Source organism: Aulonocara sp. 'chitande type north' Nkhata Bay, linkage group LG18, assembly GCF_057382095.1.
Source record: "Aulonocara sp. 'chitande type north' Nkhata Bay isolate Kocher_YH1m ecotype deep benthic linkage group LG18, A_spYH_male_GT1.1, whole genome shotgun sequence".
NCBI lineage: Eukaryota > Metazoa > Chordata > Actinopteri > Cichliformes > Cichlidae > Aulonocara > Aulonocara sp. 'chitande type north' Nkhata Bay.
The window spans coordinates 23,300,912-23,314,046 of record NC_141361.1 but is presented as its reverse complement, the minus strand read 5'-3'; the positions used below and the strand labels follow the sequence as shown (position 1 = coordinate 23,314,046).

Here is a 13,135-nt window from a genome sequence, read left to right as displayed (position 1 = left end):
TAAGCCAGTCAGCACTGAACAGCTCTGGGGTGCCCCGACTTGGCTGGCAGGTCGTTTGTAGATGAGGGAGACGTCAGAGCTCAACTGAAGCTTCATGCTGAAGAAATGCTACGTTAGCCAAATAGAAACCCAGCAGTTAATGCTAGGTGTGTGGAGTGTCATGCCCACTATTTTATACAAAGCAGCCGCTGTAATTAAACTCCCCAATCAAGTCCTTGAGAAGTCCTTGACTGAGCATTAAAAAGGACTGAGATAAATCCATCACCCTCTTTGTTCCAAATCTCAAGTTTATAGTAAAGCATTTTGATTATAAAAATATAAATACTGATGAGTATATGCATAAATATTTTACTGTTTATTGTTCAACTTACAGAATGGGAGGTGCACTATACAGTATTGACAGCATGCCCGACCTTCGCAAGAGAAAAGCCATTCCTCTAGTCAGAGATCTGGTGAGAACATTAACACACACACGTGCACAAACACGCGGACACACACATGTAATAAACCCCACACTAAGAATCCTTTTTGTGTAGACACAATTGATTTCTGTCTACGATCTTTCCTCTGTCATTGATTTACTGTCTTTTATTTTGCGTTGTAGTTAGTTTTTCTTCCTCTTACCTTATGCATGATTGAACTTCTACTTTTCTAGTTCACCTGTTTTTATAATCAAAAGTAAATTTACTCCACCTGTAGCCAGTTTGATTGCTGTGCTTTGTTTGCTGATAAATGCTGCATAGCAGTAAATAAGAGTTCAGGAAACATACTTGTACACACACAGATCATTTAGATTCTGATAGCTCACTGTTTTAATATCCCTAACTTTGCTCACATCTGTTTTTGTCTCCTTCCACTCTGCTCCTGTGTTTAATCATTGCCTGATATCTTTAGGCGATGGTAAGTGTATTTTATTCATCAAAGAAATCAAATATTAGGATCTATGCAGTTGCTCCACACTTGAAAACATTTTTTTTGTTTGCCGTCTCCTCCTCAGTCTCTGGTGCAGAATTCACGTAAAGCTGGAATCACCTCAGCCATGGCCTCCACTACTCTCGGCAATGAGGAGCTGGTGGGTTTTCCTCCACATGTTTCTTTGTCAGTTTTTTTTTCAGGACCTTCAGAATTTAATAAATAGCTGGACTTAAACATATGTTTCTTTTCTGTGTGGCACTTGCAGAAGATTCATGTTTATAAAAAGACCCTGCAGGCTCTGATCTACCCCATCTCCTCCACTACACCACACAACTTTGAGGTGTGGACAGCCACCACTCCCACCTATTGCTATGAATGTGAGGGACTACTCTGGGGCATCGCACGTCAAGGCATGCGCTGCTCAGAGTGCGGTGTCAAATGCCACGAAAAGTGCCAGGATCTGCTGAATGCCGACTGTCTGCAGAGTAAGGCCACACAGATTTTGGCACTCGTGCGGACAGGCATAAAACATACACATCTTTCTATTGCGCATCTGCACACACCCAAACTGTTTTAGCTCCTCCTGTGTATCCTTCTGCCCGATTGACATCCCATTATTCTTGTCCTCTGTCCACTCTCACATTCTCCTCCCTCTTCCTTTCCAATTTATCTCCTGAGTAATGTGCTGTCATACCCCTGCCCTTTTTCGCTCTCCCTTCTCCCCATAGGCTTTGCATCCATACTGCTTTGTCTAATTTAGTTTCACAAAGAGTGACTTATCCAGTTCCCATCCTCATCTTAGAGTCAGTCTAGGCGATGCATAATTCATTTCTTCTGAGTCCAAAGATTCTTATAAGATCTTGATCCTGGAAACATTTGTTGATCTTTTTACAGTTACTTGACTATCTTGTTTTTCCCGAGTAGATCAATGGTTAAGTGGAGTCAGTCTCTGTCATTGTTTGAGGGAATTTAGGGGTTTGACTCCTGGCCAAGAAATGTCTTTCTAAATTGATCTGATGCTATCTTAACTTGGTGCCCAGTTTTAAGGAAATATATTGCAGTGACTCAGATATATTCCCTTCCCAACATATTCCCACTATCAGCTATTCGTTGTGCATCCCTTCATTCATTTTTTTTCCTGTCTATTCAGGAGCTGCAGAGAAGAGCTCCAAGCATGGCGCAGAGGACCGGACCCAGAACATCATCATGGTCCTAAAGGATCGCATGAAGATCAGAGAGAGGAATAAGCCAGAGATCTTTGAGCTAATCCAGGAAGTGTTTGCCCTCGACAAAGCAACGCATGGCATGCAAATGAAACAGATCAAGCAAAGTGTGCTTGATGGGACCTCCAAATGGTCAGCTAAAATCAGCATCACAGGTACAATTGAATATACATTTATATATTTACCTGAAATAATTGTTGAAGGATACATGTTTGGAGATGTAAAGCCCATAGATGCAAGTTTGATTTTTATTTTCAGAAGCTGTTTTCTCTTTTTCTTTCTTTTGTAAGAGAGTTGAAAAGATGTTTTTATACATTTACCTTTGTCTCTCGCCTCTTGCTCAGTGGCGTGTGCCCAGGGCCTTCAGGCTAAAGACAAAACAGGCTCCAGCGACCCTTATGTAACTGTTCAAGTTGGAAAAACCAAGAAGAGGACAAAGACCATCTATGGTAACCTCAACCCTGTGTGGGAAGAGAGCTTCCACTTGTGAGTTCACTAGAAAGCCTATCATAAAAGTTTCAAATGCAAATGATATCTTATTAAAAGTTGTTGAAAATTAAATTTTTATGGTTTGTTTTTATGTCTAAGGCCCACGCAGTAGTTGTAGTTTATTTGGACTAATTTCCCCCACCCTTTCTGTATTACAGTTGTCAACTTTTTATGTTTTCCACCCGTTTGTCCCCCTTCTTCATCCAGTGAATGCCACAACTCATCTGACCGCATCAAGGTCCGTGTGTGGGATGAAGACGATGACATCAAGTCTCGTGTGAAACAGAGGTTCAAACGTGAGAGCGATGACTTCCTGGGTCAAACCATCATCGAAGTCCGCACTCTGAGCGGGGAGATGGACGTCTGGTACAACCTAGGTGAGTTTTTGTGGGACAGGAGAAGAGGCTGAAAAGGGGATAGTGTGTTAGAGATGAATGAGAAGATCAACAAGTCAGTAAGAAATAACAGATAATTGAAGTGCTTGTCTGTTGTAGATAGGAGAAATTTTAGCCAACTAAGGGGACATTTCTTGCTTTCTCGTGACAGACAAGAGAACAGATAAGTCTGCTGTGTCTGGAGCAATTCGGATGCACATAAGTGTGGAGATCAAAGGAGAGGAGACGGTGGCTCCTTACCATGTCCAGTACACCTGTCTGCATGAGGTCAGTCTGCACAAACATGTGGTGGAAATCCTTTAACCTCCTAGGACCTGGCGTCCACATATGCAGACATCACATTTTGGGTTATTTAGACCAAAATACTCAATTTTGCTCTACAAGGGCCTGATATCCACTTACGAGGACATTATACTGCTACTGTTCTATCAAAATTTTAAACGAATATCCTCATATGTGGCTCTTATTTTTCTTAAAAACAAAAATAAGGTTAAAAAAAAAATCTGGTAATTCTTTGTTTTTACATTCATTGGGCCCCAATATGACCAAATATCAAAGAGAAATTAAAAATGCATGCCGTGGAAGAGTTCAGGTCTTAGGAGGTCTTTTTGGAATATTTTAATTATTTATTATATCAGATCCAGTCAGTTTACACAGACATAAATGGGCACATTTAGGTCTAATACTATCATTTTATCCTGCTAATTGCTATTTAACTGCCAGTGATAATGTAAACATTTTTATAGCTTAGTACATAAAATCGCCCTTACTTCCTCTTTGTATGTGTTCAGCATTTGTTCCAGTACACAACTGAGGAGCAAAACGGCGGTGTGGTAAAGATTCCTGACGCCAAAGGAGATGATGCCTGGAAGGTGTACTTTGATGAAACGGCTCAGGAGATCGTTGATGAGTTTGCCATGAGATACGGAGTGGAGTCCATCTACCAGGCCATGACGTTAGTATCCCAAACAGATCCACGAGAGCCAAATGTAAATGTTTGAAACGTGAAGTGCTGACGTGCTAATAAATGGTTTCATGAAGCACACAGTGCATCTAAATCTTGACCACACAGTGTATTTTCTTACCGTGCAATGCAGGAATATGAGATGAGAAGTAAATGTACTAAATCTTTGCCTTTTTGCCACATCCACCCCACAGCCACTTTGCCTGCTTGTCATCGAAGTACATGTGCCCAGGAGTGCCAGCCGTGATGAGCACACTACTTGCCAACATCAATGCTTACTACGCCCACACTACCCAGTCCTCCAACAATGTTTCAGCCTCAGACAGATTTGCTGCATCAAACTTTGGAGTGAGTCCCTGAAAGAGTTTGTCCTTTCTTATATGTGACTATACGCACATGGGACAATTTATTAGGTACACCTTGCTAGCACCAGTTTTGATATCGTTCTGCCTTCGGAACTGCTTTAATTTGTCATGGCACAAATTCAGCAGTGTACTGGCAACATTCCTCAGAGATTTTGGTCCATACATAATAATGATGCTATCTGTTGACTGTGGAAGCCATCTGAGTGCAGAGAACTCATTATCATGTTAAGAAACCAGTTTGAGATGATCTGAGCTTTGCGACACGGTGCGCAGTTAGAAAAGGATAGTTATGCTGAGCAACAGTACTTGGATAGGCTGTGGTGTTTAAATGAAATTCAGTTGGCAGGAGGACGCCAGAGTGTACCAAGAGAATGTCACCCACACCATTACACCTCCACCAACAGCCCGAACCGTTGATAAAGGCAGGTTGGATCCATGCTTTCATGTTGTTTACACCAAATTCTGACACTACCATCTGAATGTTGCAGCAGAAATAAGGTCTCATCAGACCAGACAGTGTTTTTTCAGCCTCTGATTGTCCAATTTTGGTGAGTTTGTGTGAACTGTAGTTTCAGTTTCCTGTTCGTAGCTGACAGGAGAGCCACCCGATGTGATCTTCTGCTGCCGCAGCCCATCTGCTTCGAGGCTCAACATGTTGTGTTTTCAGACATGCTTTTCTGTGGAACATTTGTTTATTTGAGTCACTGTGGCCTTCCTATCAACTCAAAGCGGGCTGCTCATTCCCCTCCAACTTCTGGGATCAGTAAGGTGTTTTCATCCGGAAAACTGCTTTTATACCATTCTCTGTACACCCTGGAGATGGTTGTGTGGGAAAATCCCAGTAGTATTGGCTGATTAGATATTTGGGTTAACAGGCAATTGAACAGGTGTACCTAACAAAGTGGCCAGTGAGTGTATAGTGTAAGAGGAATTATATGATAATTTTAAAATCCTATGAGAAATAAGATAGCATCTCGCTTAAACACCCTAAAAAAGGACGTTAAATGTGTCGCTGCCTACTTTGTTAAACTTGTAATGAGCTGAATGTCATCAGATCCATCTTAACTTTGTTTAGTCAAATGGTTGCAAATAATCCTCCAGTCGTGTTACGTTCTTTCATTTTTTTTCTGCATCTTTTCCTTTGTAGAAGGAGAGGTTTGTCAAACTGCTGGATCAGCTGCACAACTCCCTGAGAATTGACTTGTCCATGTATCGGGTAATTACTTCTCTTATTTCTTTTAGAAAATGTGCTAAACAATTTCATTCTTAATTACACGCAGCTTACATAGTATCACAAGTGTCCCTGTTTGTCAGTCTCTTGCTCCTGATTTTCTGAGTGCATGCATCGTTTAAATAAGAAATAGCATGCTTTTAAGCTACTTCGACATAATATTATATATAACATTATATAAGTTATATTTTTTAATTAGTTCTGTTTGCGTTTTCAGAATAACTTCCCTGCCAGCAGTCCCGAAAGACTGCAAGACCTCAAGTCTACTGTTGACCTTTTGACTAGTATCACTTTTTTTAGGATGAAGGTAAGAATTTTCTTTTCTTTTCTTTCTTCTTTTCTCTTTTTTTCCTTCTAAACACATTAGAAAAATGTCAGTACTTTCTAGAAGCAGCCTGTGGCACAAACTGAGAATCAGCTATTAGCATGAAGCACTGTAATATGTGTGCGTGTGATCATTTTTGTGTGGCTGCTACTGTACACGGGTGCCATTTATGCAGCTCAGTGAGTTTACGGTTAAATTCCCAGTGAGAAAACCCTCCTGATGACGCTGTGTGTGCCTGGTAAATGCTTTGAGGTCTTTTCAGTTCAGCAATATGCTCTTTAATATTTGTTTTCAGGTCCAGGAGCTGCAGAGTCCCCCAAGGGCAAGTCAGGTGGTTAAGGATTGTGTAAAAGCCTGTCTCAACTCCACCTACGAATACATTTTCAACAACTGCCATGACCTCTACAACAGGGAATATCAGACAGACCCTGTGAGTGTGCCTCTGTTTTTGTGTACAGATGCTGCTGTTGCAGTTTTAGGGCCTTTACAGTGAAAGAAACCTTTCTCATTTCAGTCAAAAGCTGTCCCTCCAGATGAGCAGGGTCCCAGCGTCAAAAACCTGGACTTCTGGTCGAAACTCATCACCCTTATTGTGTCCATCATAGAGGAGGACAAAAACTCGTACACTCCTTGCCTTAATCAGTGAGTGTGTGCTTATAAGATTTGTCTGACTCTACGTAGTTATTATACACAGGCAATGCTGAAATATCAAGGCTAGTCTATGAAAGGCAGTCTACACGATGCATAATTCTTTTCGTCTGAGTCCAAAGATTCTTGTAAGGACTGACTAGTCTATGAAAGGCTTTATTATTTAATGGGTGGTGGGTGTGATGGAACAAAAAAGGAACAAAAAGGGAAACAGAAGTTGTTATGAGACACAAATAGCATCCTTTCAGCACAAAATCCAAAGAGGGCACAATGTCTAGGAAATCAAACAGTATCAACTGTATTATGTAACTGTGCTTGCAGCAGTCCCTTAGTTTATGTTCATAAAATAACTCCTGCAGCTTTGCTGGTTGTGTATTTTTAATATTTTAGTACAAATTTAAATAAACTCATAGCTTTTTTTGGAGGAAGAAAACTGAGAATAATAGTATCTTGATAATTTCATATTCTCTCTGTGGTGGATTTCTCTCTGCTGGCAGCTGAAAACATGCTGTGAAAGCACTGATGGAGTTACACAAGAAAGAGCCTGGGCTGTCTTGTTAAATAATACAGCACCATTACTGAATATGGAGCTGGATTTAGTCCTGAGCACTGTGATGTCTCCTTCAGGTTTCCCCAGGAACTCAATGTGGGCAAGATCAGCGCTGAAGTCATGTGGAACATGTTTGCACAAGATATGAAGTACGCTATGGAGGGTAAGTGTTCAGGGTGATGAGATGGGAGTGATGGGCTTTTTTTATTTTGGAATTTTTGCGTGTAATTTTCCTCACCTGTTCTTCCACTTTGATATTCAGAGCATGAGAAGCAACGCCTGTGCAAAAGTGCAGATTATATGAATTTGCACTTCAAGGTGAAGTGGCTCTATAATGAGTACTGCAAAGAACTTACCACTTTCCAGAAGCACGTACCTGAATATCCAGCGTGAGTATTTTTCTATAGCACCGCATGCTTTTCCTGAAACATTTACCACCGTGGCATAAAGATTTATGTTGCCCTTTGTCATTCTGTGTTGTGCAGCTGGTTTGAGCCATTTGTCATCATGTGGTTGGACGAGAATGAGGAAGTGTCCAGAGATTTTCTCCACGGGGCCCTCGAGAGGGACAAAAAAGATGGGGTAACTGTTTTCAGACATGATCTTAGGTTATGTATTATCAGATTTTCAGGTGTTGCTGTAGTTAAATCCTCATATGTATCTGTTTTAAATACTGACATATGCATAAAACTTCATAAGATTACACCCACAATGTCAAACATTATGAGATGCAGTTTTATGCTTGCCTTATTTCGCATTTTAAGGAATAGTTAAACTTTTTTGGAACTACAAAATTATGGAGGAAAATGTTGAACAATCACATTCTGTTGAGACAGCAGCTGAAGTGAAAACTTAAATGAGGCCCATCACCTGAAGGCAAATTCCCCCGAAAAATGTATTCATGCAATTTTCATGCAAATTCTGGAATTTCTCATCATCTCTCCGACTCAGTGCATCCCAAACTAAGACGAAAGGGTTGAATGCCTCAAGGGAGTCAATAATGGCTCGATACTGACTCAATACCAAAGTGAAAAAATGCCTCACTGCACCAGTTAGTGCACACACACACACACACACACACACACACACACACACACACACAAGTACCATGAAGCATCTCACACTCTCAGTCTGGCTCACACCAAAAAGTCGATACAAAGCAGCTGAAGAGTCTCCCAGCTCATATGTCGGGGATCTTTTGGGTCCAATTACTGTCACCAGAGGCGGCTTCTGCTTTCCTGTGTCAGCAAAAAAAACGATCCCCAGGCTCCGGCGCTTACCATAACATTATTCACTTCTTGGCTAATGGCCGGGCTGTTAATGAGGGACTTGTTTCCCATCATGGCCCTCTGATCGCCTTGATCACCCTGATCCAAAAGATTTTAGAAGAACTTTTTTAAAATGCTGTCACAGGAAGCTGACCTCAGGGTCAGCTCCATTGTTCCAGATGTGAATTTCTCCCGTTGGTGGCCATCAGGGGATTCGAGCCCTGTCTGTGTTAATGTCAGTGCTCAGGTCAATGTGATGTACCGCTTGCTTCTAATACTTCTCCTGCTCTTTCTTGTTGATCAACAGTTCCAGGTAACGTCAGAGCACGCTCTGTTCTCCTGCTCAGTGGTGGACGTGTTCTCTCAGCTCAATCAGAGCTTTGAAATCATCCGTAAACTGGAGTGTCCTGACCCTCAGATCGTTGGAAACTACATGAAGAGATTTGCCAAGGTGACTTTCACCGACTAAATCTCTCACAGAGTGTTTCCCCGCTGTCATATATGTCTAACTATTACTATTTTATTTTTTAGACGATTGGCAATGTCCTGCTGTCTTATGCTGACATCATAGCAAAGGACTTTCCAAATCATGTCAAGAAAGAGAAAGTGGTAAGCGTGGAAAAACTGTGGAGCTCGAACTGCATTTTATGTTCTACACTGATTGGTGTAAATGGTCAAGTTGATTAATTTGAACATAATAAACTGTTCCTCAGTGTAATAGCTGTGCCCAGGTTGCAGCTCTCAAAGTGAATTAGAACTGTGTAATTAGCTGAATGTGATATAAGGTTGGGGAAACGTGGGCTGCACTCCCAGAGAGACTAGGAGGCCCCAGAGGTGCACTAATTACTGAAAACTCTTGCTTCTGCTACCCTGCATCAAAAGAGTGCTTTCACAGACAAGGCAATAAAAAGGTTGAGGCCTAACCTTGATTGATCACAATAAAAAGCCAGGAGCAGACAGAGGATGGGGATGGAGAGAGGGGGGTGAAAGAGACAAAAGTGTGTGTAATGATTTTTCTCCTTCTCCCGTCAGCCATGTATCATAATCAATAACATCCAGCAGCTCAGAGTTCAGCTGGAGAAGATGTTTGAGGCCATGGGAGGCAAAGATGTGAGTTTCCAAACGGGCTGTTTTCATTTTGGTTGTTCTCATGTGACCCGGCTGTTGCACTCAACACATCTGTCTTCTTCCAGCTCAATGTGGAGGCCAGCGACTTCCTGAAGGAGCTGCAGAACAAACTGAATAGCGTCATGGATGACCTCAGCCGCATCTTTGCTGTCAGGTGTGTGCGTCTGTTTGTCACCCTGAAACCACAGTAGCTTTAACACACACTTAGAAAAATATTTGTGGCCCAAAAAAGCTGATTTTAAGTAATTCAATTACATTTAAATCTTTCATGTAATCTTGTTACATAAGTACAAAATGTTAAATTTTATGGAAAATAGTCAAATCAACTGTACTTGGCTGGTATACACTCGGTTTATACCAAGTATATTTTCCTTAATGATTAATAATCTGAATAAATAATCTTTTGATTTTCTTTTTTTCAGTTAGATTTTATTCAAAATTATTCTATCATGTTCGTGGGGGCAAAGAATAATTTTTTGAGTCCATTTCATTTGAATATTTCCACACGATGATATAGTTTCCAGCCGCAGATCGAGGATAACGTGAGGCAAATGGGGGACATCCTAGCCCAGGTCAAAGGTCAGACTGTCCCAGCAAACGGCAGTGTAGTGCAGGAAGCTGACAATGTCCTGCAACCCATCATGGACTTCCTGGACAGCAAGTAAGTGTCTCTCCATGGACCATCAATAAAGTTTAAAAAAACAACTTAAATTTGTCTCAAGAGTTGGGATCAAATGTTGAGATTTCTTGACCTTACCTAGAAAAACGGGAAAAAAATGCTTTTTATTGATTTTTTTTTTTTTTTTAAATGGCCACATTTTCAGTTGCTGCTTTTGCTATGAAAAATTCCAATATTTTGCACAATAAGCATTTTATAGAAAAAAAAGGATTGCCATGAAACCAAATAAAGTTTTGCTCCCAGTCCAACAATGCCACCGCTAACAAAAAAACCAAATAGATACTTTTATTTTGAAAAGCCCTAGCCAAAAGCCTCAAACAAGGGTCATGTCTATTTTTTCCCTGTGGCTGTATCTGATGATCAAAATGAATAAAAAAAATTACACCCATGACTGAAATCATGTTTTAAGCTGTTATAGTGTGTGTTAAGAGATTCTGTGTTCTTTGTGTTTTAGCTTATCACTGTTTGCTAAGATCTGTGAGAAAACGGTCCTGAAGAGAGTGCTAAAGGAGCTGTGGAAGCTGGTGATGAACACGATGGAAAAAACAATCGTGCTTCCGACCCTTACTGACCAGACGGTACGTGTTTAAAAAACAAGACAGCCGCCCCCCGGATATTTTCACCCTTTTCCTCTTTAGTGTTTTGGTTTGCTGCGTTACCCTGGATTTGTACATTAACACATCTATCCTGCCATTTTTCTTGTTCATCCTTTCATAGGTGATTGTAAGTATATGTGCAGCCTTTTTAAGCATGAAGAAACACTCTTCTTTTTTAAACAGGGATCTTAACTTCACTCTTCATAGCCTTTGTCACTTTTTTCTATGTGGATACAGTGCATCAGTTCAAAAACTCAGTTCAGATGGCAGCACAGTGCACCAGAGGCAGCGTTACGTGACAATGAGTCCCTGCAGTACTGCTGACTGCACACTTAAGCACTTAAACTATAATCCTCCTTGCTGTTGAGAACTTTCCAAAGACGTAACCTTTTTGCTTTGTTTGTTTAGAAGGTAATTTTCACTCAAATCAACGTTACTAAAGTGCATAAACCAGCATAAAACTTGGAGTTTGCTCACCTGTCACCTTGCAAATCTTCCTCACTGGCACATCTCAGAAAACTCCACTTGTTTCTTTTATCCACTCACTCTGCGCCACCTGGTCTTTGTGTCTCTCCTCGACAGGGAACTCAGATGATCTTCAATGCTGCAAAGGAGTTGGGACAGCTTTCAAAGCTGAAGGTGATTAAAAATAGATGAGTGGAACAAGAACATGTCTAAAAAATTGCGTTTATTGAATGTCAGCAGTACAGAATGACTCCTCTCTCCCTGTCCTGCAGGAACACATGGGCCGAGAGGAGGCCAAGGCTCTGACTCCTAAGCAGTGTGCAGTAATAGAGCTAGCGCTGGACACCATTAAGGTATGAGGAGGTGATCACATGTTTTTTAGGCAGCACATATTATAGAATCTCCCTACTTACTATGGACACTGTGATCATACATGAGACTTCTCTTTAAATCAATAGAAAAAAGAAGTATTCTCCATTCTTAATCAACCCACCTTAAATGTGACTCTTAATCACTGTTGCATCTGCCAGGTTTGGCGCACATTTAGAGATCTTTAAATTACTTCTTCATTGCTTGCATACTGACAGCCCTGATGCACGCTACAAGGCAGTTTAGTCGCACTCGCTCACATTACACGCTCTGCTTAGAGCTCGCTGTGTCTGCCGTCTATCTGCCATTCGGTTATCCTCAATAAGCGTGTCATGTCACATCTGTTACACAGCAATACTTCCACGCCGGCGGTGTGGGCCTGAAGAAAACGTTTCTGGAAAAGAGTCCGGATCTGCAGTCTCTGCGCTACGCCCTGTCTCTGTACACGCAGGCCACAGATAAACTCATCAGGAAGTTTGTCCTCTCGCAGAACGCTCAGGGTACGACTTCAATCTGAGTCACACACACACACGGTCACAAGGTAGCTTCAAACAATTTCACACAAATAAGCTTTCAGATGTTCTCAAAGCGCTCAGCTGCTTATTCTTTGTTACTGTGGTTTATGGAATTAAACAGGATTATGGGATTAAAAAGAATGACTTGCTTACAGTACAGAAAATGCTTAATTCACTGGTTGAGTGAGTTATGGTAGGAAAACTGCAAAATACTCTTTGCCTTTGCTTGTTTTAGATACAAAGTATATAAGTTTAAAAGCCTGAAGATGGTTTGTAGGTCAGAGACATGTTTCTGGACACCTTGCTGAGGGATACCTAATCCTTTAGGTGTCAGACACATCAGCCAGAACCACTTCTATAAACTGTTGGGTTGGAAAATGATATTCATGTGCAGATGTACTAGTGTGAGCTTGTTCTTTTAATACTAACTTCCTTTCATTTCCCCTCAGTCCATGGAGGAAAAGGGATCAGGTACACAGCGAACGAAGACACACCACCAGAAAAAGGTACAAGTCTGCAGTGTTATGTAACGTCTGCATGTCCCCCAGGGCAAACCTGCAGCACTCAAGCTTCTGCTCAGATACATTTGTGATCAAACTGTCAGGAACCCAAGATAACCTGACTGCGAGCAGTGTTCGCTTTGGGCACAGCTCAGATCTCACTCTGCTCCCTCTTCTTTTTTTTTGCTCTTTAATTGATTAAAGTACATGCCCAGTTATGAAAGATGTAGCCTGCTACATAACAGTATGCATACCCTGCCTGCTGCATGAGACACAGAAACATGATATTTAAGACAGCAGTGGTAGTTAACTAAAAGCAGTGTTTGTCCAGTCTGTTTTAGTTTCCTTTCATATTAATCTACTTTTTTCTTTTCAGTTCAGAGTTTGTAGTCTCTTTAACAAATTAAGATTTCTCACTGCATTAGAGTTTGCCATTTTCTTTGCATTACAGCTCGCACAAAAGCCGCTTTACCCGGCCACCAGATTATCTCAGAGAACTCCTGCCTGCAT

The 13,135-nt window shown here is 41.2% G+C and overlaps 1 protein-coding gene across 1 annotated transcript in view; it reads left to right on the top strand.

The window, feature by feature from the left end:
• Positions 1-13,135, top strand: part of LOC147308570 (protein unc-13 homolog A-like) — a 33,162-nt gene that overhangs the window by 14,829 nt on the left and 5,198 nt on the right. Inside the window, exons 13-39 of the mRNA XM_086272383.1 lie at positions 374-452; positions 895-900; positions 998-1,072; positions 1,181-1,400; positions 2,066-2,293; positions 2,483-2,624; positions 2,835-3,004; positions 3,174-3,289; positions 3,814-3,977; positions 4,181-4,334; positions 5,499-5,567; positions 5,800-5,889; positions 6,203-6,337; positions 6,422-6,549; positions 7,183-7,268; positions 7,368-7,494; positions 7,591-7,687; positions 8,681-8,824; positions 8,905-8,982; positions 9,406-9,483; positions 9,567-9,655; positions 10,019-10,162; positions 10,635-10,758; positions 11,359-11,415; positions 11,514-11,594; positions 11,963-12,110; positions 12,575-12,631. Of these exons, the coding sequence (XP_086128509.1) occupies positions 374-452; positions 895-900; positions 998-1,072; positions 1,181-1,400; positions 2,066-2,293; positions 2,483-2,624; positions 2,835-3,004; positions 3,174-3,289; positions 3,814-3,977; positions 4,181-4,334; positions 5,499-5,567; positions 5,800-5,889; positions 6,203-6,337; positions 6,422-6,549; positions 7,183-7,268; positions 7,368-7,494; positions 7,591-7,687; positions 8,681-8,824; positions 8,905-8,982; positions 9,406-9,483; positions 9,567-9,655; positions 10,019-10,162; positions 10,635-10,758; positions 11,359-11,415; positions 11,514-11,594; positions 11,963-12,110; positions 12,575-12,631 (3,086 nt within the window). The remainder of the gene's footprint in view (positions 1-373; positions 453-894; positions 901-997; positions 1,073-1,180; positions 1,401-2,065; positions 2,294-2,482; positions 2,625-2,834; positions 3,005-3,173; positions 3,290-3,813; positions 3,978-4,180; positions 4,335-5,498; positions 5,568-5,799; positions 5,890-6,202; positions 6,338-6,421; positions 6,550-7,182; positions 7,269-7,367; positions 7,495-7,590; positions 7,688-8,680; positions 8,825-8,904; positions 8,983-9,405; positions 9,484-9,566; positions 9,656-10,018; positions 10,163-10,634; positions 10,759-11,358; positions 11,416-11,513; positions 11,595-11,962; positions 12,111-12,574; positions 12,632-13,135) is intronic.